This window comes from Oncorhynchus mykiss, chromosome 10 (genome assembly GCF_013265735.2).
Source record: "Oncorhynchus mykiss isolate Arlee chromosome 10, USDA_OmykA_1.1, whole genome shotgun sequence".
In the NCBI taxonomy this organism is placed as follows: Eukaryota; Metazoa; Chordata; class Actinopteri; order Salmoniformes; family Salmonidae; genus Oncorhynchus; species Oncorhynchus mykiss.
Window position 1 is genome coordinate 19214577 of NC_048574.1, and position 26857 is coordinate 19241433.

General features: G+C 44.1%; 1 protein-coding gene across 4 annotated transcripts in view; it reads right to left on the reverse strand.

Moving 5' to 3' along the window:
* The window catches only part of arhgef12b (Rho guanine nucleotide exchange factor (GEF) 12b), a 114676-nt gene that overhangs the window by 10224 nt on the left and 77595 nt on the right, over window positions 1–26857 (reverse strand). For all 4 annotated transcript variants that reach the window (XM_021617667.2, XM_021617669.2, XM_021617666.2 and 1 more), the window contains 24 exons: window positions 26157–26276; window positions 25510–25632; window positions 25083–25208; window positions 24857–24955; window positions 24588–24698; window positions 24179–24277; window positions 23667–23709; window positions 23394–23499; window positions 22888–23025; window positions 15035–15067; window positions 13406–13520; window positions 12858–12963; window positions 11732–11965; window positions 10473–10626; window positions 5970–6005; window positions 5094–5251; window positions 4103–4249; window positions 3794–3879; window positions 3442–3567; window positions 3050–3164; window positions 2846–2946; window positions 983–1060; window positions 750–825; window positions 108–275 (listed from right to left, as the gene is read on the reverse strand). In XM_021617667.2, coding sequence (XP_021473342.2) covers window positions 108–275; window positions 750–825; window positions 983–1060; window positions 2846–2946; window positions 3050–3164; window positions 3442–3567; window positions 3794–3879; window positions 4103–4249; window positions 5094–5251; window positions 5970–6005; window positions 10473–10626; window positions 11732–11965; window positions 12858–12963; window positions 13406–13520; window positions 15035–15067; window positions 22888–23025; window positions 23394–23499; window positions 23667–23709; window positions 24179–24277; window positions 24588–24698; window positions 24857–24955; window positions 25083–25208; window positions 25510–25632; window positions 26157–26276 — 2698 coding nt within the window. The remainder of the gene's footprint in view (window positions 1–107; window positions 276–749; window positions 826–982; window positions 1061–2845; window positions 2947–3049; window positions 3165–3441; window positions 3568–3793; window positions 3880–4102; window positions 4250–5093; window positions 5252–5969; window positions 6006–10472; window positions 10627–11731; window positions 11966–12857; window positions 12964–13405; window positions 13521–15034; window positions 15068–22887; window positions 23026–23393; window positions 23500–23666; window positions 23710–24178; window positions 24278–24587; window positions 24699–24856; window positions 24956–25082; window positions 25209–25509; window positions 25633–26156; window positions 26277–26857) is intronic.

The following is a 26857-nucleotide window of genomic DNA, read 5'->3' on the forward strand; positions in this document are numbered from 1 at the left end:
CTACGAATTTGAGGGTGGTTACATTTCTCAAGCCCCATCCCTTAGTGTTTTACTGAAACATAAACGAGGGAAAACGCTTTAATATTGTTAGAACTGAATGGACACACCGGTGGCTACCGAGCGCACCAGCACGGTGTTGAGGTTGATGATGGGGCTGAAGATGTGCTTGGTGTCGGCGGTGCCCGCCAAGTTCTTGCTGTGGCACTTGAGGACCAACCGCTCGTCCTGCTTCTGCAGCAGCACCAGGATATCCTCCAGGAGCAGCGTGTACAGCTCTGAGGGCACAGGAGGAAGTTCAAGGTAATACTTTTGTTTTTATAACCAAATGGCATCACAGACACTGAAATACATTGATAAACATCATTGAAATTCATGACAACATGACTCAAGTTGTTGATTCATTGGTATGGCATGGGGAACATTTTGTTTCTCTCAGTCCTGGCATTTGGTATAGAGAGAAGATGGTTTACAACACACAGAAAATCACTTATACTCAACAGGACAAGCTAGTCCTCATGTGGGCTAAAACTACTATAGCATGTGAACCCCGGGTCTTCTTCTCAGTCTTCTATTGTATGTTGTAGCCTACTTAGCTTTTCAGCATTGGATGAGGACAACTCTAGCGTACCAAAGGGCTAAGCTGAAAATGGAATAACAATTGTCCTAAAGGTAAAAAATAATAATTATTCTCTACATGATCAACATTTCTACACCGCTAAAACACATTCTGTTGAATTATGGGTACGTACCGATGGTCTTGTCTTTGTTGACCTTCCAGGAGAGAGGTCCCTCGTGCACCATCTTCTTCTTGGTCAGGTCTAGACTCTACACACACGCACATGCACACACACACGTCAGAACAGGCACCTTTCTACAGCTTTAAGCCAACGGTGGTTCTTGTCAATGAGAATCTGTCCAATTAACTTCCCTGGTCAAATAAAGGTAAATGCATGTAAATAAATGGAGACACAAGTAGTCTCACCTTGAACTCTGAGATCATTGGGTTCTCACTCTGTTTGAGAGAGGACAGGTCCAGGCGTCTCTGGTAGTCCTCTAACCTCTGTAGGGAGAGGAGCCCACACACTTACCAGCACTGGCTAGACAGTATACAGTTAGTACAGTCATTTAATATGGTGCCTTGCAAAAGTATTCATCCCCCTTGGTGTTTCTCCTATTTGGTTGCATTAAAACCTGTGATTTAAATGTATTTGTATTTCATGTAATGGACATACACAGAATAGTCCAAATTGGTGAAGTGAAATTACTTGTTTAAAAATAATAATAATAAAAATGGAAAAGTGGTGCGTGCATATGTATTCACCCCCTTTGCTATGAAGCCCCTAAATAAGATCTGGTGCAACCAATTACCTTCAGAAGGTGCATAATTACATTGCACACAGGTGGACTTTATTTAAATAAGTGTCACATGATCTCAGTATTTATACACCTGTTCTGAAAGGCCCCAGAGTCTGCAACACCACTAAGCAAGGGGCACCATCAAGCAAGTAGCACCATGAAGACCAAGGAGCTCTCCAAACAGGTCAGGGACAAAGTTGTGTAGAAGTACAGATCAGTGTTGGGTAATAAAAAAATATCAGAAACTTTGAACATCCCACGGAGCACCATTAAATCCATTATTAAAAAATGGAAAGAATATGACACCACAACAAACCTGCCAAGAGAGGGCCGCCCACCAAAACTCATGGACCAGGCAAGAAGGGCATTAATCAGAGCGTCAACAAAGAGACCAAAGATAACCCTCAAGGAGCAGCAAAGCTCCACAGCGGAGATTGGAGTATCTGTCCATAGGACCACTTTAAGCCGTATACTCCTCAGAGCTGGGCTTTACGGAAGAGTTGCCAGAAAAAAGCCATTACTTAAAGAAGAAAATAAGAAACACGTTTGGTGTTTTCCAAAAGGCATGTGGGAGACTCCCCAAACATATGGAAGAAAGGTACTCTGGTCAGATGAGACTAAAATTGAGATTTTTGGACATCAAGGAAAATGCTATGTCTGGCGCAAACCCAACACCTCTAATCACACCGAGAACACCAACCGGCAGGGACCAGGAAACTGGTCAGAATTAAACGAATGATGGATGGTGCTAAATGCAGGGAAATTCTTGAGGGAAACCTGTTTCAGTCTTCCAGAGATTTGAGACTGGGGCGGCGGTTCACCTTCCAGCAGGACAATGGTCCTAAGCATACTGCTAAAGCAACACTTGTGTGGATTAAGGGGAAACATTTAAATGTCTTGGAATGGCCTAGTCAAAGCCCAGACCTCAAGCCAATTGAGAATCTGTGGTATGACTTAAAATTGCTGTACATCAGAGGGACCCATTCAACTTGAATGAGCTGGAGCAGTTTTGCCTTGAAGAATGGGCAAAAATCCCAGTGGCTAGATGTGCCAAGCTTATAGAGACGTACCCCAAGAGACTTGCAGCTGTAATTTCTGCAAAAGCTGTCTCTACAAAGTATTGACTTTGGGGGGGTGAATAGTTATGCACTTATTTCTTGTTTATTTCACAATAAAAAATATTTTGCATCTTCAAAGTGGTAGGCATGTTGTGTAAATCAAATGATTACAAACCCCCCAAAAATATATTTTAATTCCAGGTTATAAGGGGGGTGAATACTTTTGCAAGCCACTGTAGACAGCCATATTAAGGTAGGAAGTGAATCCCATTGGTGCAGTCTGAACTGGCTTCGCTTAATTTAGCTTGCAAGTGTCCCACAGTTTTCAATTGAAACGTGGCTGCACCATGACAACTGTTGGTGTAGCCAGATGTGTGCATGTGTTCACCATGTGTCTAGTCCCAGTGGTTGTCCTCTCCATAGTCAGTTACCTGTTTGTTCTCTGCCTCTTTCACTGTCTGGTTGACATAGTTGAGGATCGTCCTGCAGCACTCCCCGGCCCTCTTCACCTTGTCCCTCTCCTCTGCATCCTCTGTCAGGCAAAAAAACAAACAAGCAGATGATATCAGTCTCATGGAGTGGACCAAATAAATGCACAACAAAACTGTGTTTTATAGTGGTGCTGTCTACTGTACCTGTGTACTTGGCTATGCTCTCCAGCAGTAGCGGATACTTGGTCAGCCTCTGCATCTCCACTGGAATGATATCCTTCAGCTGCAGTCTGCGACACAGACGGTTGCTCTCAGCCTCCTACGGGACGAGAGAGACACACTCGAGTCAGTACTACAGTCACTCACTCCAGATCAAATGGTCAATCTGACGACATCCCAATGATGACGAAAGCCAGTTTTTTTCCTTTAGAGATATCATTGTGTTTCCAAGCCACTATAATGCAAAATCTTCATTAGCGCCAACTGAGAATGCATGGAGTAGAATGCCCGGTCGTCAAGAGAACCTTCAGAACAATATTGTGACACAACATGCAACCCATGATCAGTAGAATATAGTATAGTATACTGTGTCGTACCTGCATAAAGGAGGTGAAGCGCTGGTCTTTCTTCTGCCGGGTCTTGATGAGTTCCAGGGCAAAGGGCTGGTTACTGCAGAAGGTGCCCACCGCCCGCTTGATCTTCTCCTCCTCATCATCACTGAACTACACACATGCACAGAGGGACATGGTAACATGCGCGCCCACATACGCACAGGGGGACATGGAAATGCAGGGACACAGAAAAGGACACAGACACACACACAGCAATGTTAGCAATGGCTTTTGGATATAATACTCCCCCTCTCCTGCAGTGACTGAAAATATATCCCAAAATGCCAATAGGGCTCTGGTCAAAAGTAGTGCACTATAAAGGGAAGTCTTCTCTTACCCAAGCTAGTAGATCGTCTCCTATCAGGTCTATCACTGACGTCTCGTTCTTCTTCCGAATGACCGTCATCTGTTCCGTTATCCACACTGTAGGGAGGAAGAGAAAAGTCAGGGAAAAGAGGACATTTGTTTGAGAATAGGTGTAATTTCAATGATTTAGGAAGTGAAAATTCTAGTTGTGTAAATTAGCATTATCCCTGAGAGAGGAGTTTGACTGTAGCTTTGAAGAGGAAGCCCCGCGGTGAGTATAGCTAGCATTGCACACACACAGAGACACACACACACACACAAACACACACACACAGTGTACCGTGTAGCTGGACAATCTCCTCTAGGTTAGTGAAGATGTGTTTAATGTCTCCAGGAGGCAGGATGCTGTCTCGGGTTAGTTTCTGGCAGAACACGTTATCCAGCACCTTCAACATCCTCAGGTGTGCCCGCTCTGTGTAGAAGAGCTCTGTGGAGACGCACACATTCAGACCCACAGAATTAAACAGAACACGATAGCTGCCATTATCAGCCCATTCTAAAGCTATGCAGGTCTATGACATCAGCCACTAGTACAGGGTTTCCAAAACTCGGTCCTCCAAGGTGTGCGCGTATTGGTTTTTGCCCTAACACTACACAGCTGATTCAAATAATAAACTCATCAAGCTTTGATACTTTGAATCAGCTGTGTAGTGTTAGGGCAAAAACCGAAACGTGCACCCCTTGGGGTCCTGAGGACCGAGTTTGGGAAACGCTGCTCTATCATATCTCTATGGTCAAACCGTCATAAGACAGGCGGAACCCATTGTCTTCTGACAGATGGTGCTATTCTAACGCACCCGCAGACGGCTGTCACGCTACCTGATGCAAGACAATGAGGTGGAACCAAGATTTTCATTTGGGATTGAGGCTTGCAGATTTCCTGGTATATCAGGATCTACGCAACATAGAATTTGGAGACTTTCCTACGGAAACGTCACACAAACCTTAGCGACTTGTGGTTTATTTAGCTAGCGGACCGACCATCGCTGATAATCATGATGAAAGAGTTCACCACTTGACTTGAATGGACACAGTAGGCTTGGTCATAGACATACTCAAATAGTCAATAAGGTTTAGGTGAGGCTGGGGCGGATAGGATATAAAGGTATAAAAATGTAAAGGACAAATTATAATACAGCGCATCATATTTGCCATCTCAAAGCTAAACAGTTAGCATGAAACTACTTTGAATATTCAACAGCTATCTATCTGTATGATTGATCCCCAGGCAGCTGTACAGTATGTGGAGCCAAAATGGCCACCGGCCTCACCGTTGATGACTTCCTGTCTTTTGATCTCCTGTGGAGTCAGGCCCGCCAGGACCTCTCGGCTAACCAGCGCCTGCCAGTTGGGAGGGTCCTGCTCGCACTCAATCTCGTTCCCCTGGTCGTCCTCACTCGGCACATCCCCACAGCCTAACCCGTCCATCCTGACATGAAAACAAGAAGTCTCTGATGGTGACACCTGGATTGTGTTGATTAGGGCATGAAGTAGCAAAATATTTTGCATCGGAACCCTGTTTCAGTTCATTTTCTTAAGTTTGTTTTAATTGAACTTTTATTTATCCGGGAAGTCCCGTTGAGATCAGAAGACCTCTTTTACAAGAGACCTGGTGCTTAATGAACACGGCCCTGGGCCCAATTAAACAACAGTAAAGCGAAACTCTACGATTGAGATTGGGAAAGTTACCGAGTTACTAAGTGCAGATGTCAAGCCTGTAATACATGGTAGAGAGAGGGGGACCAATAACTCAATCAATTATATTCAAAGGTTTTGCCAAAGTTAAGTTCAAGTTTAATCATGTTAATTGTGTTTAATCAATCACAATTGATTCAATTATGTGGGCAACACAAACGTTTTCAATAGCTGGTACTACCGAACAACTGGGGAAAATCAGTTATCATTCATGCCATTCATATGACTACAGAGACAAAAAAACAACAACCGGATCTGTGTTCAAATAGTATTTGAAATTATTTATCCGTACTTGATTGAGCTTGCCTGGCTAAATTGACCAATAGAACAGTCCTTAAACTGCAAACCCTGCCCATATGGCACTCCAGAACAGCTCGATTTCAAATTGTACTTGAACCCAACAACATCAGATGAAATAGACCCCAAAAAAATAAGAATAGGGAAAGACTCACCTCTGGGCTGGTTTGGGTGTGCCTCCCTCTTGAGCCCTGGGGAAAGAAGATCACGGTCCCTGTCAACACACTTTCTGCCATTCACCAAATCCCTCTTTTCAATCCTCCACATCTATCTGAGCAGAGGTCCTAAGGCATAAGTTGGAGAACTCCCCATCTCCAAGTAATACACCATAAGAGGACCTTTCTTTCAATGAGTTTCAATGAGGTCATGAATGATCGGAGAGACAAAGACAGCGATTCAGCAGTGCAGTGCTGTAGCAGCAGCACCCGAACAGAAACGGCTCCGAGGCCTTGAGCAGGACGGCTGGGTATGGGCTGTGTAACCCAACAGCATGGCTGTATGAGACTGCAGACTTTGCGGGCGACTGGTTGCGTCGGGTGAGAACGGATGAGCTTGGCAGTGGACCAACACGGCAGCAAAACATTCTGCCTTGGAAGGCTTTTCCCGGGAGAGCTTGCTCCCTATTCGGAACAATATTTCAGTGATCATGCAATCTCGCTCAGCATAAGATTTAGGGTGCATCCCAGATGCCACCCTATTCCCTATTTAGTGCACTATTTTCGACCAGAGCCCAAAGGGAATTGGGTGCCATTTGGGAGGCAGATTTAGTGTAGATTTGTGTTGACCCAGAGGACAGTCCTGACTCGGATTAAATAAGCCCTTTGAGGTGAAGGGATGGTATATATCAGAGTATCTCAACCCTTGAGCAGATTAGAATATTCACTATGTATTGCTGAAACCATCACATTTGATTACAGCAGATCTGCCCTCTGTATTTCTACGCTGTATATTACTAGCACATTACATGGAGAGGTGCTGTTACCAAGTCAATCAGCCTATCATAGTCACTATAACGTCACTATGTAAACAATAGTATTTTTGAGGGGGGGTAAACGCTGCTGCAAGCAAAGAGGTTATCAGAAATGATAATCATACAATAACTATTTCGTTCCCTTTTTATCCACCGTTTGTAAAATTCACTGACTGTACAAAACATTAAGAACACCTGCTCGTTTCATGACATAGACTGACCAGGTGAATCCAGGTGAAGCTATGATCCCTTATTGATGTCACTTGTTAAATGCACTTCAATCAGTGTAGATGAAGGGGAGGAGACAAGTTAAAGAAGGATTTTTAAGCCTTGAGACAATTGAGACATGGATTGTGTATTTGTGCTATTCAGAGGGTGAATGGGCAAGACAAAAGATTTTAGTGCCTTTGAACGGGGTATGATAGTAGGTGCCAAGCGCAACGGTTTGAGTGTAGAACTGCAACGCTGCTAGGTCTTTCATGCTCAAAAGTTTCCAAAGTGTATCAAGAATGATCCACTACCCAAAGGACATCCAGCCAACTTGACACAACTGTGGAAAGCATTGGAGTCAACATGAGCCAGCATCCCTGTGGAACGCTTTCAACACCTTGTAGACTCCATTCCCAAATTCAATTGTTCTGAGGGCACAAAAGGGTGCAACTCAATAATAGGAAGGTGTTCCTAATGTTTTGTACACTCAGTGTACATCGATGAATGTTCTTGCTTACCTCATAGTTTAGTTTTAAAATGTAACGCTTGCTAAACAAATTAATGTAAAATAGGTTGATTAAGTAAATTGTCCTCAATGGCCTCGTAGCTTGAATTTAGAATGACAATGGCCACAGCCTGAATTAGGTCAAATCAAATTTGATTTGTCACATACACATGGTCAGCAGATGTTAATGCGAGTGTAGCGAAATGCTTGTGCTTCTAGTTCCGACCATGCAGTAATATCTAACAAGTAATCTAACAATTTCACAACAACTACCTTATACACAAGTGTAAAGAAATGAATAAGAATATGTACATACAAATATATGGATGAGCGATGGCTGAACGGCATACGCAAGATGCAGTAGATGGTATAGAGTACAGTATATACATATGAGATGAGCAATGTAGGGTATGTAAATATTATATAAACTGGCATTGTTTAAAGTGGCTAGTGATACATTTATTACATCCAATTTTTTATTATTAAAGTGGCTAGAGATGAGTCAGTATGTTGGCAGCAGCCACTCAATGTTAGTGATGGCTGTTTAACAGTCTGATGGCCTTGAGATAGAAGCTGTTTTTCAGTCTCTTGGTCCCAGCTTTGATGCACCTGTACTGACCTCACCTTCTGGATGATAGCGGGGTGAACAGGCAGTGGAGGAACTTAAAACTTTCCACCTTCTCCACTACTGTCCCGTTGATGTGGATAGCGGGCTGCTCCCTCTGCTGTTTCCTGAAGTCCACGATCATCTCCTTTGTTTTGTTGACATTGAGTGTGAGGTTATTTTCCTGACACCACACTCTGAGGGCCCTCACCTCCTCCCTGTAGGCCGTCTCATTGTTGTTGGTAATCAAGCCTACCACTGTAGTGTCGTCTTTAAACTTGATGATTGAGTTGGAGGCTGTATGGCCACGCAGTCATAGGGGAACAGGGAGTACAGGAGAGGGCTGAGAAGGCACCCTTGTGGTGCCCCAGTGTTGAGGATCAGCGGGGTGGAGATGTTGTTTCTTACCCTCACCACCTGGGGATCGGCCCGTCAGGAAGTCCAGGACCTAGTTGCACAGGGCGGGGTCGAAACCCAGGGTCTCAAGCTTAATGACGAGTTTGGAGGGTACTATGGTGTTAAATTCGATGAACAGCATTCTCACATAGGTATTCCTCTTGTCCAGATGGGTTAGGGCAGTGTGCAGTGTGATTGCGATTGTGTCGTCTGTGGACCTATTGGGGCGGTAAGCAAATTGGAGTGGGTCTAGAGTGTCAGGTAGGGTGGAGGTGATATGGTCCTTGACTAGTCTCTCAAAGCACTACATGATGACGGAAGTGAGTGCTACAGGGCGATAGTCATTTAGCTCAGTTATCTTAGCTTTCTTGGGAACAGGAACAATGGTTGCCCTCTTGAAGCATGTGGGAACAGCAGACTGGGATAAGGATTGATTGAATATGTCCGTAAACACACCAGCCAGCTGGTCTGTGCATGCTCTGATGATGCGGCTAGGGATGCCATCTGGGCCGGCAGCTTTGCGAGGGTGAACACATTTAAATGTTTTACTCACGTTGGCTGCAGTGAAGGAGAGCCCACAGATTTTGGAAGCTGGCCCTGTCGGTGGCACTGTATTGTCCTCAAAGCGAGCAAAGAATTTGTTTAGATTGTCTGGGAGCAAGACATCGTGGTCCGCGACGGGGCTGGTTTTCTTTTTGTAGTCTGTGATTGACTGTAGACGCTGCCACATACATCTTGTGTCTGAGCCATTGAATTGCGACTCTACTTTGTCTCTATACTGACGCTTAGGTTGTTTGATTGCCTTGCGGAGGGAATAGCTACATTGTTTCTATTTGGTCATGTTTCTGGTAGCCTTGCCCTGATTAAAAGCCGTGGTTCGCGCTTTCAGTTTTGCGTGAATGCTGCCATCAATCCACGGTTTCTGGTTGGGGAAGGTTTTAATAGTCACTGTGGGTACAACATCATCGATGCACTTGCTAATAAACTCGCTCACGGAATCAGCGTATTCAGCAATGTTATTGTCCGACGCTATGTGGAACATATCCCAGTCCACGTGATCGAAGCAATCTTGAAGCGTGGAACCCGATTAGTCGGACCAGCGTTGAACAGACCTGAGCATGGGCGTTTCCTGTTTTAGTTTCGGTCTATAGGCTGGGAGCAACAAAATGGAGTCGTGGTCAGATTTTCCGGGGGAGGGCTTTGTATGCGTCTCGGAAATTAGAATAACAATGATCCAGGGTTTTGCCACCCTGGGTCGCGCATTCGATATGCTGATACAATTTAGGGAGCCTTGTTTTCAGATTACCCTTGCTAAAATCCCCAGCTACAATAAATGCAACCTCAGGATATGTGGTTTCCAGTTTACATAGAGTCCAATGAAGTTTGTTCAGGGCCGTCGATGTGTCTGCTTGGGGGGGATATACATGACTGTGATTCTAATCGAAGAGAATTCTCTTGGTAGATAATGAGGTCGGCATTTGATTGTAAGGAATTCTAGGTCAGGTGAACAAAAGGACTTGTATGTTGTTATGATCACACCACGTCTCGTTAATCATAAGGCATACACCCCCACGCTTCTTCTTACCAGAGAGATGTTTGTTTCTGTCGGCGCGATGCGTGAAGAAATCAGGTGGTTGTACCGACTCTGATAACGTATCCCGAGAGAGCCATGTTTCCGTGAAGCAGAGAATATTACAATCTCTGCTGTCTCTCTGGAAGGCAACCCTTGCTCGGATTTCGTCTACCTTGTTGTCAAGAGACTGGACATTGGCAAGTAGTATATTCGGGAGCGGTGCGTGATGTGCCCATCTACGGAGCCTGACCTGAAGACCACTCCGACCACTCCACTCCGTCCGTTTGTTATAACAAGAGGTACACTATCAAAGTGTATCGCCTCTGTGGCCTGTGTGGTCTAACAGAGTCTGCATGGGTTCGAATCCGCCCCGAGACCATGAATTTGTTCCCGCCCTTACCTGTCACTTTCACGCTCCTCCTCCTGTAATTGGTCCAGGGTGCAAGGGCTGAAGTCAAAGTGGGTGCTGGTTAGGTGGACCATCCCGTCCAGGGTGTCGCCCGAGTGGAGCCCGTCGGTGCTCAGTCTGGGTAGGGCAGAAGAGGGAGTGAGTCCTGGAGAGGAGAGAACAAAATAGGAGGAGAGGTCAGGGGTTGTAAGTAAAAAGTATCTCAGAGTAGGAGTGCTGATCTATGATCAGGTCCCCATTGTCCATGTAATCTTATTTTCGTTGTGATCTAAAAGACAAGACCGATCCTAAATCAGCATTTCTACTCTAAGACACTTGATACATATGACCCCAGAGGGAGGCTCTTACATTAGAACAATCCAAGGTTAATGGGCTAATGTCCAGGTGGATTAATAATGTTCCATTAAATTCGACCTAGGCTTATGTCCTTCTCCAGGTGGATTAATGAAGTTCAATTACATTTTAGCAGGGTGAATGTCCCTCTCCATGTGAATTAATAAAGTTATATTCTATGTCCAACCAGAGGCAATATGGTCCTAAGCAATATGGTGAAGGCTCACGTAAGTTTCTTCATTCTGAAGGTCAAACAAGATCTCCATGGAAGAGAAGTGCGTAAGTCAACAGTTGTCTTATCGTGCGGTGGAACAAGCTCAAGACTAGAGATACGCTATAGTCTAAAAGCAGTGCAAAAATAATATCTGCACTACACACAGCAGATGTTTCAAAAAGAAAATAGAGAGGGGTCGTTTCGACAGATCATATGCAGACAAAGCCTAGACGACGTTCTGAAAACAAGGCCTCCCCCCAATTAGGAATAAACAAGAAAAAGCCAAAGAAAGCAATTGTGTTCCAGAAGGCTGGGCCACTGTAAGCCGGGCTAAGCCAGTGTAAAAGAGTCCTGACAACAAAAGGCCAAGGAGAAAACATGTCTGAGAGGAGGGAAGTGGATGACAGAACAAAAGCAAACAGACAACGTGGGGAGGAAAGAAAGCGAGGAAGCCAGCTTGGAGGGAAAACATGAAGACAGAAAGAGAGAGCGAGAAAAGAGGTATGGATTATACTGAATGAGGTGAGTCCACCCATCAAATATATAGCTATTTGAGTATTTGGAAAAGCACTAAAGCGCTATACTGTATGACACAATTCTTTACCTTCTATCATCATTTGAGAGAAGTGGAGAGGAAAAGGCAGATATGAAGAAACAGTAAGGAGGAAAGGCATAGGTTGGGGGAGAGAGGAGGGGTCCTTACCCGAGTCAGAGTCGCGTCCCGTCGGGTCGGAGCCCTGGCTGGCTGGGGCACTGTGGGGGGGCGGTGCGATGTAGGCCAAGGGGTGGGTGGCCGCGTCAGAGCCTGGATCGCTAAATTGGCTGCGGGCACGGATGCCGCCTGCCGAGAATTCTGGTTGCTCGAAGACGCTGAGGGCGGGCTGGGAGAGCTGCTTCTGGGGGCCCCGATGCTTGTTCAACTCCATGGCCTTACTGACTACACACACAGATATAAGCCAAACGAGAGTCAGTAGCTCACACAGCCATGCACAGCCACACTATCTCCAAACCCAGAGCTCAGGGAGAAAGAAGGAGCAGCAGCTATGAAGAGGGAGGGGGCTTGAGACGAACCACAGTGGCTTGGCTGATACAATACAGATATAGATCAACTAGATCTACTAGATTGGCCAATTGGTTGACAACGGCAAAGTAGCAATGTTATGACAAAAGGGTCCATATCTTCCTCATTTCTAAATGGACATCTGATCAAATGAAAAGGAGCAGTATGGAAGTACAGATGTATTTATCTCAATATGAAATCATAAAAAAATGTAAAACATCACACTGATTAATTGCAATACTTATTATACTTGTAAAAATGTTTTAGTCGTGATATATAAATGTCTCCCAAGGCTCTTTGAACATGTAAATGAGTGTGTGTGCAAGTCTAATATGTGTATATCTATGGAGGGAGCAGCACAACGTAATGGGGAGCTGGCCCACACAACTCCAGACAGGCACTTCCTGTTGCGGAAGTCCACAATCTCCTTACAGAACTGGATGTGAGATGTAATGTGTCTGAGCCTGAACACAACACCACTAGCTTCTGTCCTCAGTGCAATACCAGGGCTATACATTCCCTTGAACTAAGTTCAAATATCCACACCTGCATACTACTGGTGATGTATTGGACATGCATATTAGGTAAATGCTAGTGTGGATATTGGCACATAGGGATGTTGTTATTTTTGTATATGAAAAAATGTGTCACTACAGAGCCTGTTACACATCTCACACTAACCATTACCGTTTTTTTTTGCGTTCCAAACTGGCACACTAGGAGGGAACTGTTAAGTGTACTACGTCCATTTGTACTCTTCCACACTTACTTGAAGCTGAGTCCACGCGGCTGGGCCGCCGAGGAGGGCCAAGGATGCTGGGAAAGCGAGGCTTCTTCACCTTCTCCTCCCCCTCTTTCTCAGGTTTGATGCTCTTCTGCTCCACAGAACAAAACACATACAAACTGCCCAGTCAGAGAATTTAAAACGGGGTCACTTTCAGTGGGCAAATGTTGTAGAACGTTGAAGATAGACATGTCATGAATAGAGCTGCCGTGATTCCTTATTATACATATTCTACATGTCAATGAGGCTTCTTTTTTTATGCTATTTTTATCTGGAAGTTGCACAAGATTGTTCCCTACTGAACGCTACCCTGGAAAGCTGCTAACAAGTGAGACACTATGTCACCATGCTTGTTACCAAGAAAAAACTCATACTAAGAAGTAAAACGGTGCCGCTGTGAGAAGAAACTGAATAATTTATGCTACATTAAATTAGAAGTTCCTACAAGCTGTAAAAGATGATGTATTTGTGCTCAAATACATCATTGATGCATCAAGCTGGTTGTGTACAGTATGTGTCTGTGTGTGTTGTACCTTGATCTTGGGCAGGAAGTTGATGCGGACTCGTTTGGGCTCTAGGCTACGTGGTTCCTTTACTTTCACCCCCAGGTGTTTCATATAGGTGAGGATGACATACTGCATAGTAGTGCTGCAACACAATACACTATTTATTCATTGTTTATATTACCATTAACCCAGTACAGCCCAATTTATCATTTATCATTTAAATCATCATATTGATGATATTATTATACTTAGAAAAACAGTTAAGTCATGACACATAAATGTCTCCCAAGGCTCTTTGAAAACAGTAATTCTAATAGGACACGTTATCAATCACTAGAAGCACATGTGAGGAAAATCGAATGAAAAGGTTAGGAAACTGACCTAATCAGTTTTTACTAATCGCCCTGTTCCATTCATATTGTCAGAACAGGGTCGTGTTAATTAGGGCGTGTAAAGGAAAACATTTTGCAACTAAAAACAAAAATATTTTTTTCACAAGACCAGGTAGTCCCTCCCCACATCGGTCTGTTTTCTACCATTTGGTACTAATAAACACCACCCTGGCACAACTCAAAGTGTGTAGTACCACAGATCTCCAACAGATGGAGGCAGATGACACTTTTAAAAACTTGTATTTAACCTTTTATTTAACTAGGCAAGTCATTACGCTATGACGTAATGGCAGACACAATGCGTCCTAAATGGCACCCAATTTGGTAGTGCATAATAGTGCATAATATAGAGAATAGGGTGCTAGTTAGGTTACTGAATATGTGTCCCATGTCACTTCAACAGCTCTTCTCACAGCATGGATAGAAACAACATGCTGATGGAATTCACATATTAGAAATATGCAGCCACAACATGAGCCATTCCCCAAATAGACCACACAACATTGTGCATGCACGCACGCACACACCATCTGTCCTAGCACAGAGAAGAAGACCCCTTAGTCAGAACAGAACGCCGGTTAGCCATATGGGATATGAACCACTATCATATAATCTGTGTGCTAACTACATGCGACTGAAAATAGTGGGAAGAAATGGTTTAGAGTATTAAACCAAGAGAACATAATTCCAATACGCGTGGACTTCCGATCAGGACTGTATACACAAAGCATCTGATAGTAGGTGTGGTGATCTAGGATCAGGTCCCCCCTGTCAATATAATAATAAACATCAACCAAAAGGGGAAATGATCTTAGATCAGCACTCCTACTCCGACAGGTTATGTGAATACAGGCCCAGATAGTGTGGGTGTTGTAATTGAACTCATACACAACCACTGTGTGACCACACACACTCACTTGAATTCATTCAACAATCAACACGCTACTTCCCCAGCAAACGTTCTATACTCTAGTATGAGAACAGACCTATCCTCGTCAAATTCTGACATGAAGTGGTTAGTTACTTTAACATCAGGGGTCGGCAACAGGTGGCCCGCAGGGAATTTTTGGGGCCCTCAAGCAAAACAGGAAATCTGTATCTCAGGTACGAAATAATCATTTTCAAATACAATCTCTTATTGAGCTTAGTTGTGGTCAATATGCAGTGTACAAATTATTATAATTATGTTGCCCCCCCCCCAACCATCCACTGACAAAAATCTAGTTGCCAACCCCGGCTTTAGATAAAAAAAATCCCCCCTTACCACTTCTCCTCTTCTGTGGGCTGTGACGTCAGCCTGGAAGAAGAGAAACAAATAATAGGGTTAAGTGACACACACACACGTGTAAGCGTGCACACACGCACACACACAACAATAAGCAGTTTCACTTCTACTTCAAATAGACACATGTGTAGTCTGCTTGTATAATGGTAATGCAGTTCTATTAGCCCATGTTTAATATCTCAATTAGTCATTATGTGATTCCTCACATCCTATCTCCTCGCCTCCTTCTCAACTGTATTGGAGGAGAAGATCCAAGGTCCCTTTATTCTGACCTTTTTCTCCAATATTTTTTGAGAAGGATGAGAGGAGAGAGGATGTGAAGAATCAAAGAAAGATTAGTTGAGAAACAGCCCATGACTGGCGAGCTTTCTGGCACAAAATGGCTGCCGTGCATCATCCAGGTGGGTGCTACACATTGGTGCTACACATTGGATCTCGTCACGGTATCTCTGTGCATTCAAATTGCCATAGATAAAATACATTTGTGTTCATTGTCCGTAATTTATGCCTGCTCATACCATAACCCCACCGCTGCGATGGGGCATTCTGTTCACAACGTTGACATCAGTAAACCGCACACAACGCTATACACATGGTCTGCAGTTGTGAAGGGGTGTTACTGCGAAATTCTCTAAAACAACATTGAAGGCGGCTTATGGTAGAGAAATTATCAATGAATTCTCTGGCAACAGCTTTGGTAGACATTCATGCAGTCAGCATACTAATTGTATGCTCCCTCAGAACTTGAGACATCTGTGGCATGGTGTTGTGTGACAAACCTGCACATTTTAGAGTGGCCTTTTATTGTCCCCAACACAAGGTGCACCTGTGTAATGATCATGTTATTTAATCAGCGTATTGATATGCCACACCTGTCAGGTGCATGGATTATCTTGGCAAAGGAGAAGTGCTCACTAACAGGGAATACGGTTTTGGTGCATATGGAACAATTCTGGTATCTTTTATTTCAGGTTATGAAACCAACACTTTACATGTTGTATTATTTTTTTGTTCAGTGTAGAATCATTTAGGATCTCTGTGATGCTTAGGTTTTTTTCTGTTATCAAACAAAACTCTAAAAGGCCCAAAATATTCACAAGGCAATTTCAAAAGGCCAAAATCTGCATGTGCTTGCACATGTCAAAACATTGGTAACTAGTAGCTACGGTCTATCCCGGAACGGCTTAAACCTTCACACTGGCATCAACACTAAACAGGTGAGTGCAGGTAAGAGAGACGGTCTTGGGAGAGTGAGATGATATCAGTGGTCTTGAAAGTACAAGTATGTGTCTCTGTCTGTCTCTGTTGTCTGTCTTTGTATGTCTGTCTGTCTGTGTCTGTGTGTTTGAGAGAGAGCGATAATATCTAACTTGTATCTATCTTAATCCCTGTAATCTGTACAGTTTGGCGTGTTTGAGGCCCAGAGAGCAGAGACACGCAATCACTCACTGACCTGGAAATAATTCCCAGAAATGGCACGTGTATGTGGTACAATTTCTTCTCCACACACACGGTAACTGGAACAACAGAGTGGTTCCATGTCATTTCAGTAAGCCATGACACCTAGGGACCGCACAGTTATTCTAATATTTTAATATCCCAACAAACATTAGATTTCGAATAATTGCGGGAGTATTCAGATTTATTTTTAATCATAAGTCTATTTCAACAAGGAAAAGTATTTGTCTAAATTATGTATGTGACATTGCTACACACAAGGACATACCATGACATTAGACATTATTAATTCAATGAAATAAAAAAACGTTTAAATTAATTTGTATGATGTGTGCCCCATAAAATGACATACCATAGTAGCCTACACAGGCTTCACATGTTGTTGTTATTGTCGGCCATTCAAAATGGCACTGTCTACAGTCAGTGGCTCCATGTGTACTAAGCAATGTGGGAGATCTCTAATCAATGCAACATGGAATTACAATGACTTTTTATTTAACCCTTATTTTACCAGGTAGGTTGACTGAAACCACATTCTCATTTACAGCAACGACCTGGGGAATAGTTACAGGGGAGAGGAGGGGGATGAATGAGCCGATTGGAAGCTGGGGATGATTAAGTGGCCATGATGGTATGAGGGCCAGATTGGGAATTTTAGCCAGGACACCTGGGTTAACACCCCTACTCTTACGATAAGTGCCATGGGATCTTTAGTGACCTATTTAACATCCCATCCAAAAGACGGCACCCTACACAGGGCAATGCCCTGGGGCATTGAGATTTTTTATGTTTTTAGACCAGAGGAAAAAGAGTGCCTCCTTCTGTCCCTCCAACACCACTTCCAGCAGCATCTAGTCTCCAATCCAGGACCAACCCTGCTCAGCTTCAGAAGCAAGCCAGCAGTGGAATGCAGGGTGGTATGCTGCTGGACAATTACAGTATTAAGTTAGTTAAATGAGATGGAGAAAGCTATAACTAAAAGAAACTATCAGGTAGGCTGTTGTTTAACAGCCTATCAGGCCAATCTTGATGTGATTGGCCTGACTAAAACATGGCTTAAGCCTGATGAATTTACTGTGTTAAATGAGGCCTCACCTCATGGTTACAATAGTGACCATATCCCCCATGCATCCCGCAAAGGAGGAGGTGTTGCTAACATTTACGATAGCAAATTTCAATTTACAAAAAGTTTTTATCTTTTGAGCTTCTAGTCATGAAATCTATGCAGCCTACTCAATCACTTTTTATAGCTACTGTTTACAGGCCTCCTGGGCCATATACAGTGTTCCTCACTGAGTTCCCTGAATTCCTATCGGACCTTGTAGTCATAGCAGATAATATTAAAATGTTTGGTGATTTTAATATTCACATGGAAAAGTCCACAGACCCACTCCAAAAGGCTTTTGGCGGCATCATCGACTCAGTGGGTTTTGTCCAACATGTCTCTGGACCTACTCACTGTCACAGTCATACTCTGGACCTAGTTTTGTCCCATGGAATAAATGTTGTGGATCTTAATGTTTTTCCTCATAATCCTGGACTATCGGACCACCATTTTATTACGTTTGCAATCGCAACAAATAATCTGCTCAGACCCCAACCAAGGAGCATCAAAAGTTGTGCTATAAATTCTCAGACAACCCAAAGATTCCTTGATGCCCTTCCAGACTCCCTCTGCCTACCCAAGGACGTCAGAGGACACAAATCAGTTAACCACCTAACTGAGAAACTAAATTTAACCTTGCACAATACCCTAGATGCAGTTGCACCCCTAAAAACATTTCTCAAAAGAAACTAGCTCCCTGGTATACAGACAATACCCGAGCTCTGAAGCAAACTTCCAGAAAATTGGAACCGAAATGGTGCCACACCAAACTGGAAGTCTTCCGACTAGCTTGGAAAGTTGGTACCATGCAATATCGAAGAGTCCTCACTGCTGCTCGATCATCTTATTTTTCCAACTTAATTGAGGAAAATAAGAACATTCCGAAATTAATTTTTGATACTGTCGCAAAGCTAACTAAAAAGCCGCAATCGCCAAGAGAGGATGGCTTTCACTTCAGCAGTAATAAATTCATGAACTTCTTTTTCTCTTGAAAAAGCCAAACCTTGACCCAGAAAATATAAAAAACTATCGGCCTATATCGAATCTTCCATTCCTCTCAAAAAAAATTGAAAAATCTGTTGAGCAGCAACTCACTGCCTTCCTGAAGACAAACAATGTATACGAAAAGCTTCAGTCTGGTTTTAGACCCCATCATAGCACTGAGACTGCACTTGTGAAGGTGGTAAAATGACCTTTTAATGGTGTCAGACCGAGGCTCTGCATCTGTCCTTGTGCTCCTAGACCTTAATGCTGCTTTGATACCATCGATCACCACATTCTTTTGGAGGGATTGGAAACCCAAATTGGTCTACACGGACAAGATCTGGCCTGGTTTAGATCTTATCTGTCGGAAAGACATCAGTTTGTCTCTGTGAATGGTTTGTCCTCTGACAATTTAACTGTAAATTTCGGGGGTTCCTCAAGGTTCAGTTTTAGGACCACTATTGTTTTCACTATATATTTTACCTCTTGGGGATGTTATTCGAAAACATAATGTTAACTTTCACTGCTATGCGGATGACACACAGCTGTAGATTTCAATGAAACATGGTGAAGCCCCAAAATTGCCCTCGCTAAAAGCCTGTGTTTCAGACATAAGGAAGTGGATGGCTGCAAACGTTCTACTTTTAAACTCGGACAAAACAGAGATGCTTGTTCTAGGTCCCAAGAAACAAAGAGATATTCTGTTGAATCTGACAATTAATCTTGATGGTTGTACAGTCGTCTCAAATAAAACTGTGAAGGACCTCAGTGTTACTCTGGACCCTGATCTCTCTTTTGACAAACATATCAAGACTGTTTCAAGGACAACTTATTTCCATCTACATAACATTGCAAAAATCAGAAACTTTCTGTCCAAAATTGATGCAGAAAAATTAATCCATGCTTTTGTTACTTCTAGGTTAGATTACTGCAATGCTCTACGTTCCGGCTACCCGGATAAAGCACTAAATAAACTTCAGTTAGTGCTAAATACGGCTGCTAGAATCCTGACTAGAACCAAAAAATGTGATAATATTACTCTAGTGCTAGCCTCCCTACACTGGCTTCCTGTTAAGGCAAGGGCTGATTTCAAGGTTTTACTGCTAACCTACAAAGCATTACATGGGCTTGCTCCTACCCTTCTTTCCGATTTGGTCCTGCCGTACATACCTACACATACGCTACGATCACAAGACCCAGGCCTCCTAATTGTCCCTCGAATTTCTAAGCAAACAGCTGGAGGCAGGGCTTTCTCCAAAAGAGCTCAATTTTTATGGAATGGAGACGCAGACTCGGTCTCAACCTTTAAGTCTTTACTGAAGACTCATCTCTTCAGTAGGTCATATGATTGAGTGTAGTCTGGTCCAGGAGTGTGAAGGTGAACGGAAAGGCTCTGGAGCAACGAACCGCCCTTGCTGTCTCTGCCTGGCCGGTTCCCCTCTCTCCACTGGGATTCTCTGCCTCTAACCCAATTACAGGGGCTGAGTCACTGGCTTACTGGTGCTCTTCCATGCCGTCCCAAGGAGGGGTGCGTCACTTGAGTGGGTTGAGTCACTGACGTGATCTTCCTGTCTGGCTTGGGTTGTGCCGTGGCGGAGATCTTTGTGGGCTATACTCGGCCTTGTCTCAGGATGGTAAGTTGGTGGTTGAAGATATCCCTCTAGTGGTGTGGGGGCTGTGCTTTGGCAAAGTGGGTGGGGTTATATCCTGCCTGTTAGGCCCTGTCCGGGGGTATCATCGGATGGGGCCACAGTGTCTCCTGACCCCTCCTGTCTCAGCCTCCAGTATTTATGCTGCAGTAGTTTATGTGTCGGGGGGCTAGGGTCAGTCTGTTATATCTGGAGTACTTCTCCTGTCTTATCCGGTGTCCTGTGTGAATTTAAGTATGCTCTCTCTAATTCTCTCTTTCTCTCGCTCTTTCTCTCTCTCGGAGGACCTGAGCCCTAGGACCATGCCTCAGGACTACCTGGCATGATGACTCCTTGCTGTCCCCAGTCCACCTGGCCGTGCTGCTGCTCCAGTTTAAACTGTTCTGCCTGTGGCACCTGTCCCAGACCTGCTGTTTTCAACTCTCTAGAGACAGAAAAAGCGGTAGCGATATTCTGAATGATCGGCTATGAAAAGCCAACTGACATTTACTCCTGAGGTGCTGACTTGTTGCACCCTCGACAACTACTGTGATTATTATTATTTCACCATGCTGGTCATGTATGAACATTTGAACATCTTGGCCATGTTCTGTTATAATCTCCACCCGGCACAGCCTGGTTCCTCTCTAGGTTTCTTCCTAGGTTTTGGCCTTTCTAGGGAGTTTTTCCTAGCCACCGTGCTTCTACACCTGCATTGCTTGCTGTTTGGGGTTTTAGGCTGGGTTTCTGTACAGCACTTTGAGATATCAGCTGATGTAAGAAAGGCTATATAAATACATTTGATTTGATTTAATCTGAATGGAATCGTTGTAGACAAAGACAGGAAGTGCAGAAAAGTAGGCTCAATCACTTTTAGCCTAGATAGCTAGCGAGGTAGCTGGCTAACATAGCTGGATATCTTAGCTAGCATCTTTACATCGATTTGATGCAGTCAAGACAGGCACTACCAGATGGGATGACAGATAACCTATGAAATCTATACATTTGTCTAACTAGCAGGAGTCTGTATTGCTACTCTCTCTCTCTCCCGCTCCTGTGTAAAACTCACCGGCATCCAAGTTGAGCAGGCTGCGCAGCAAGTCAGTTCCCAAGTTTAAACAAAGTTGTTTTTATTTTTGTATTATGTATTTCGTCTATCAGGATATTCCCCTAAAATCAGTTGTGGCTTTTGCCAATTTTTTGGGCCTTCCTAATTTCTTCCTCATTATACTTATTGAATATTATCTGAATCCTGTAAATTAAAATAGCCAATTTGGGTGCAATCGATTAGCTTGATTTCTCAGAGACCAAATTATATTTCAACAAAATAATGTTTCAGAAAGGTTATTTGTATCTGTTACAGAAACAGTGTTGTTGGATGTTAAAATCTTATGTCTTGTGCTTTTTGAGGCTGAACGACCCAACACTCCTTTCACCTCTAACCTACAACTTATAACATTACCAGAGTAGATAATCCTTATGGCGCTGATAACATCATCTTCCTGTGATTGTAATTGCATGTGTGTGTACGTGAGTGACAAAGAATGTGTGTGTGTGCAAGAGAGAGAACGAGAGAGAAAGAACGTGCATCGTGCACTACACTTGCCTCCTGTCTATCTCGAAGTGGAAAACAGAGACCTGACTCGTGTCGTGTTATCACTCAATCATCTTGATGATGCTGGTTTGTGTGTGTGTGTCTGATGAGGCAGCACACATGATGGAGCAGTGACTGTCTGTTGAGGAACAGGCTGTCTTACCATAGTGAGCTAGGTTATAGGACTACATCATGGGCTGGATAGAAGCAGTTTATCGTCTTCAGAACTGGATAATAATTGTTTTATTTCCCTCTTAAAAGAATACTATAATTTTCCCTTCCCGCATGGATCATTTCTTTCATAATAACCTTAAACCTGATGAAACTTGTCAATCGAATTTTTCTATAGGCTATTGATATTGTTTGTTCTCTCTTATTATTAGTTCTCTTGCTACACTACATGGCCAAAAGTATGTGGACATCCCTTCAAATGAATAGATTCGGCTATTTCAGTCACACATTGCAGACAGGTGTATAAAATCGAGCACACAGCCATGCAACCTCCATAGGAAACATTGGCAGTAGAATGGCCCGTCCTGAAAAGCTCAGTGACTTTCAAATGTGGCACTGTCATGGGATGCCACTTTTCCAGCAAGTTAGTTTGTCTAATTTCTTCTCTGCTAGCGCTGCCCTGGTCAAGCCTAGTGGTTAGAGCGTTGGACGAGTAACCGCAAGGTTGCAAGATTGAATCCCCGAGCTGACAACGTCAAAATCTGTTGTTCTGACCCTGAAAAAGGTAGTTCCTCGACCGTCATTGAAAATAAGAATTTGTTCTTAACTGAAGAAAAAAAAACTGTGAGTCATGTTTTTGTGAAGTGGAAACGTCTAGGAGCAACAACGGCTCAACTGTGAAGAGGTGGCTCAAGCTCCCAGAATGGAGTGCTGAAGCGCGTAGCACGCACAAATTGTTTGTCCTCGGATGCAAAACTCACTACCGAGTTCCAAACTGTCTCTGGAAGCAACATCAGCACAATAACTGCTTGTCGGGAGCTTCATCATCGTCGATACACGATGTTATCGTAATATCGCCCAAACCTAGTGTGCATGTATTGCAGGGACTTACAGAACCTCCTCTATCTTGGAGATGATGTGTTCGGCACAGGAGCGTTCTCTCTCCAGCGACACGCGGTCTCTCACCCTCTCTGTGTCCAGCTTAGCCAGCTCCCCTTCTGCCAGGGTCAGACCCATGCTGCGCTTCTGCCTGTAGACACACGCACATACGCACACACACACACACACACACACAAACACGCACACACACAAACACGCACACGCACACACACACACAGACAGATCCACACAGACAGATCCACATACACAGACACACGCACAGACAGATACACACAGGCAGAGAGAAGATTTTGCAATTTTATAATTCATGAGGAAATATGACATCAAAGCATCATTATGTGCACATCTTCTTTGAGAAGTGTGAGTTTGTGCACGTGTATGGTATGTGTGTGAGACCGTGTGAGTATGAGTGTTTCTGTCTGAATGTGTGTCTGTGTACGTATGAGTGTTTCTGTCTGAGTGTGTGTGTGTGTGTGTGTGTGTGTGTTTGTGTCTGACCTGAAGTCCTCTAGGTTCCTCTGGATGTCTGGTAGCAGTGTGTCCTGTAACAGCTGTATGTAAGGTCTGTGCAGTTCCTCTGGGATCAGCTCAGGTCTCCGCCGCTCTGGGAACACACAACAGCATGTTTGCCAACACACACACACACTCAGTTTGAAGCAGTCTCCCTTTTTTGGAAACATTCTAATCAATTACACTAGACAATACACTACTGCATTGCTAAAACTGTTGCTAAACTAATACAAGACATGAGAGGAGTGAGTAATAACTCACCTAGTTCAGAGGTCATAGACTCAGGCACAGCTACTTTCAGATTCTGCAAGGGAGAAAAAGAGTTCTCAGCTAAAAAAAAAAAGCTAGAAGAGAGACCTTCTGCAATACAACCACAACAATACCCTTTCCTCTCCTTCATCCACCACACCAGATAAAGAGTGTACATTTAAAATGATCCTAATTATCTGAAAGGAGATTAAAACCCAACAGACAGACTTCTTCCAGCAGAAGCACACCACTTGTGAAGGAACTGTCCAGACACACTCACAAGATGGTGCTGGGGTTTTAAAAAGTTGGTAGTCAATGCCCCAGACACAGACACACACACTGGTGTCACCTATCTATTCTATACCCATGTGTGCCCGTGTCAAATCCCATTTAAAATACTTTAGCTGAGCCAAAAGTTACAGTCTTCTTTGTGTGTGTGTGCCCCTTTACTTGCGCATATGTGTGTGTGTGTGTGAATGCATGTGTGCTTGTACATAATGTGTGTGCACAAGTGTGTGTCTTACCGCTGCTCGGTCCATAAAGAAAGTATGGAAATCCATGAAGATCCGTCTGGTCTCTTTGGAGTTGGTCTGCTTGTACAGGTCAGCATAAAGGTAGCATAGCTGGGAGAGAATCAGAGCCAGTTAGGTCTAAACGACTGACCAAAGCATTCTGGGGTCAAACCACCAAAGTGCTAAAGAGTAACTGCTGTACCCTAATTAGAAAATATCAGCATTCATTAGGGGCTGCAAAATGTGCCCACATTTCTGGAAAACCTGTGAATTTTGGGACAGTTACAGTAATGTTGCATGCCTAGAGCTCAAGCAGTAGCTACTATGGATGTACTTTATGAATGGTGTGAATGAGTGTAAGAGTATGTGTCTGTTAGGCAGGCATTTTGTTTTGGTGTGTGTCTGTGTGTGGTTGACTTACCAGAGGTGCAGGGTCAAACTGAGAGACCACGTGATGGAGGAAGGCGGCCAAGTGAGCGGGCCGAGACTTGAGCAGCTCTATACTCTGGAAACAACTACACTGACCGTTGATCTGAGAGAGAGAGATCAACAGAAAGGTAAAGTTGAGTAAGAGAGAGACATTGAGAAAATGAGACAGAAACAGACAGGAGAGAAATAGAGAGAGAGAGAGAGTATAGAGATACTCAGTCAGCCAATCAGACAGACAGACAAACAGTTGTCTAGCAGTACCTGCTCCTGCTCTGTGTCAAAGTAGTCGTCCTCTGCTCCGATTATCTGTGGGTTGAGACGGGAGAAGGGGCTGCCCACACTGGACTGGAAGTTACAGTTCTGATTCACATACACACACACAGAGAGACAAGGTGTTAGTGCAATGATGGGACTCACATGCACACACACACTCACGAACTGGGTTATTGCAAACAACAAATATACAGTGTGTGTGTGTGAGTCTCACCAGGTCCGCCGTGTCCTCTGCGTCAGGCGAGGGGCAGGAGTTGAGGCTCTCTCGGGGGGTGGTCTTTGGGCTGTGGCAGGGCGTCTCTCTTTGGCACGGATTCTCAGGGAGGGGACTGGGAGACACCTGACATAAAAAGACCCACACACCAGTCACATTTTACATTTGCCAGTCTCTGATTTTGAAGGGGCATTGTGGTATTGATTCCACACTTTCCAGTCCAATTTTCTCAAACAAAAGCATTGAGGAAAATAGGACTTGGAATGTCAGTTTCTTCCTGATTTGACTGAATTGAAATGGAAAACACCCCAACCATGGTTCCAGTACAATGGTATTCTGTTGAGAATACCAGTTCACATATAATTGTCATGGAAGGACAATCTGGTGGTGATAATAACAGACAGGCTAGTTGGCCAGGTTGACTCACAGCGTTATTGGTCCAGGGCCCGTCGCTGCTGCTTTCTCCCTGCGAGGAGGGGGTCTGCTCTCCATCGGCTGCCTCAATGCCCCCCTCCTCCACCTCACCGTCCTGGTGGAAGAGGGAGCCATCCTGAAAACACACAGAATCATGTGTGACAGGCCAGACAGTAACTGGGCTGTCCCTTTGAGAGTGTGTGTCCCATGTCAATAAAGCCCTTGACTTGAGAGAGAGAATGACCGTGTGAGAAAGAGAGACAGAGACAGAGAGACAGAGAGAGAGACAGTGAGAGAGAGCGAGAGAGGTAGAGAGACACAGTGAGAGTGAGAGACAGCGAGAGAGAGCGAGACAGTGAGAGTGAGCGAGACAGTGAGTGAGTGAGAGACAGTGAGTGAGTGAGAGACAGTGAGTGAGTGAGAGACAGTGAGAGAGAGTGAGAGAAACAATGAGAGAGAGTGAGAGAAACAATGAGAGAGAATGAGAGAAACAGAGCGCAGGAGAGACTGTGTGTCTATGAGAGAAAGTGTTTGTGTGTGCTCCTAAGCTTGATTATTTGAATCAGCTGTGCTATGGCAAAAAAACTAAATGTGCACCCCTTGGGGTCTCGAGGACTGAGTTTGGGAAACCCTGGGATACATACGTATGTGTGTGTATACCTGAGGTGTGCCTGTGGCTTTGCTGAGCTGGCTCTGCAGCAGAGGAATGTGTTTCTTGGCCTCCTGGATGTCCTTCAGTAGTTTCGCTGTGGGGTTCCTGCTGTACACCTCCTTCATAGCCTGGACATGACACACAGGACACATTTTAGGAGAGGACACAGGAGGGAGGCTGGGAGGGAGGGAGGTGTGTGTGTGTGTGTGTGTGTGTGTGCACATGTGTATGTGTACGAGTCTGCGTGCATGTATGTGTATGTGTCCAGTTGGCATGGTCCTAGTTCTATTTCATGGTCAGTCATAGGAGGAAGTGAAACTAAGAGGGTGAGATGTAGTCAGTGTTTGAGTGGTTACCATGGTAGAGTATCTGTTTAGTGGTAAGAATGATTGGCTTCGATGGTACAGGGTCGTATTCATTAGGGCACATGGTAGCAAAACATTTTGTAACAGAACACAAAAACAAGCGTTTCTTAATGTTCTGGTTGCCTCTCCCTGTTCAGTTCATTTTCTTCCATTTAGTGCCTGATGAACACGAACCAGAGGAAGAGAAGAAATGGCTCACGAAAGACTTGAGGATTGTGGAAGAACTTGTTTATTTTTGTCCATTCCTCCCTCACCCACCACTGCAACAAGGCTGTGTTCATTCGTCGCAAAACAGAAAACTGCTTGAGTTCTGGGGAGGTACTACCCAAAGACGTTCAATAAGC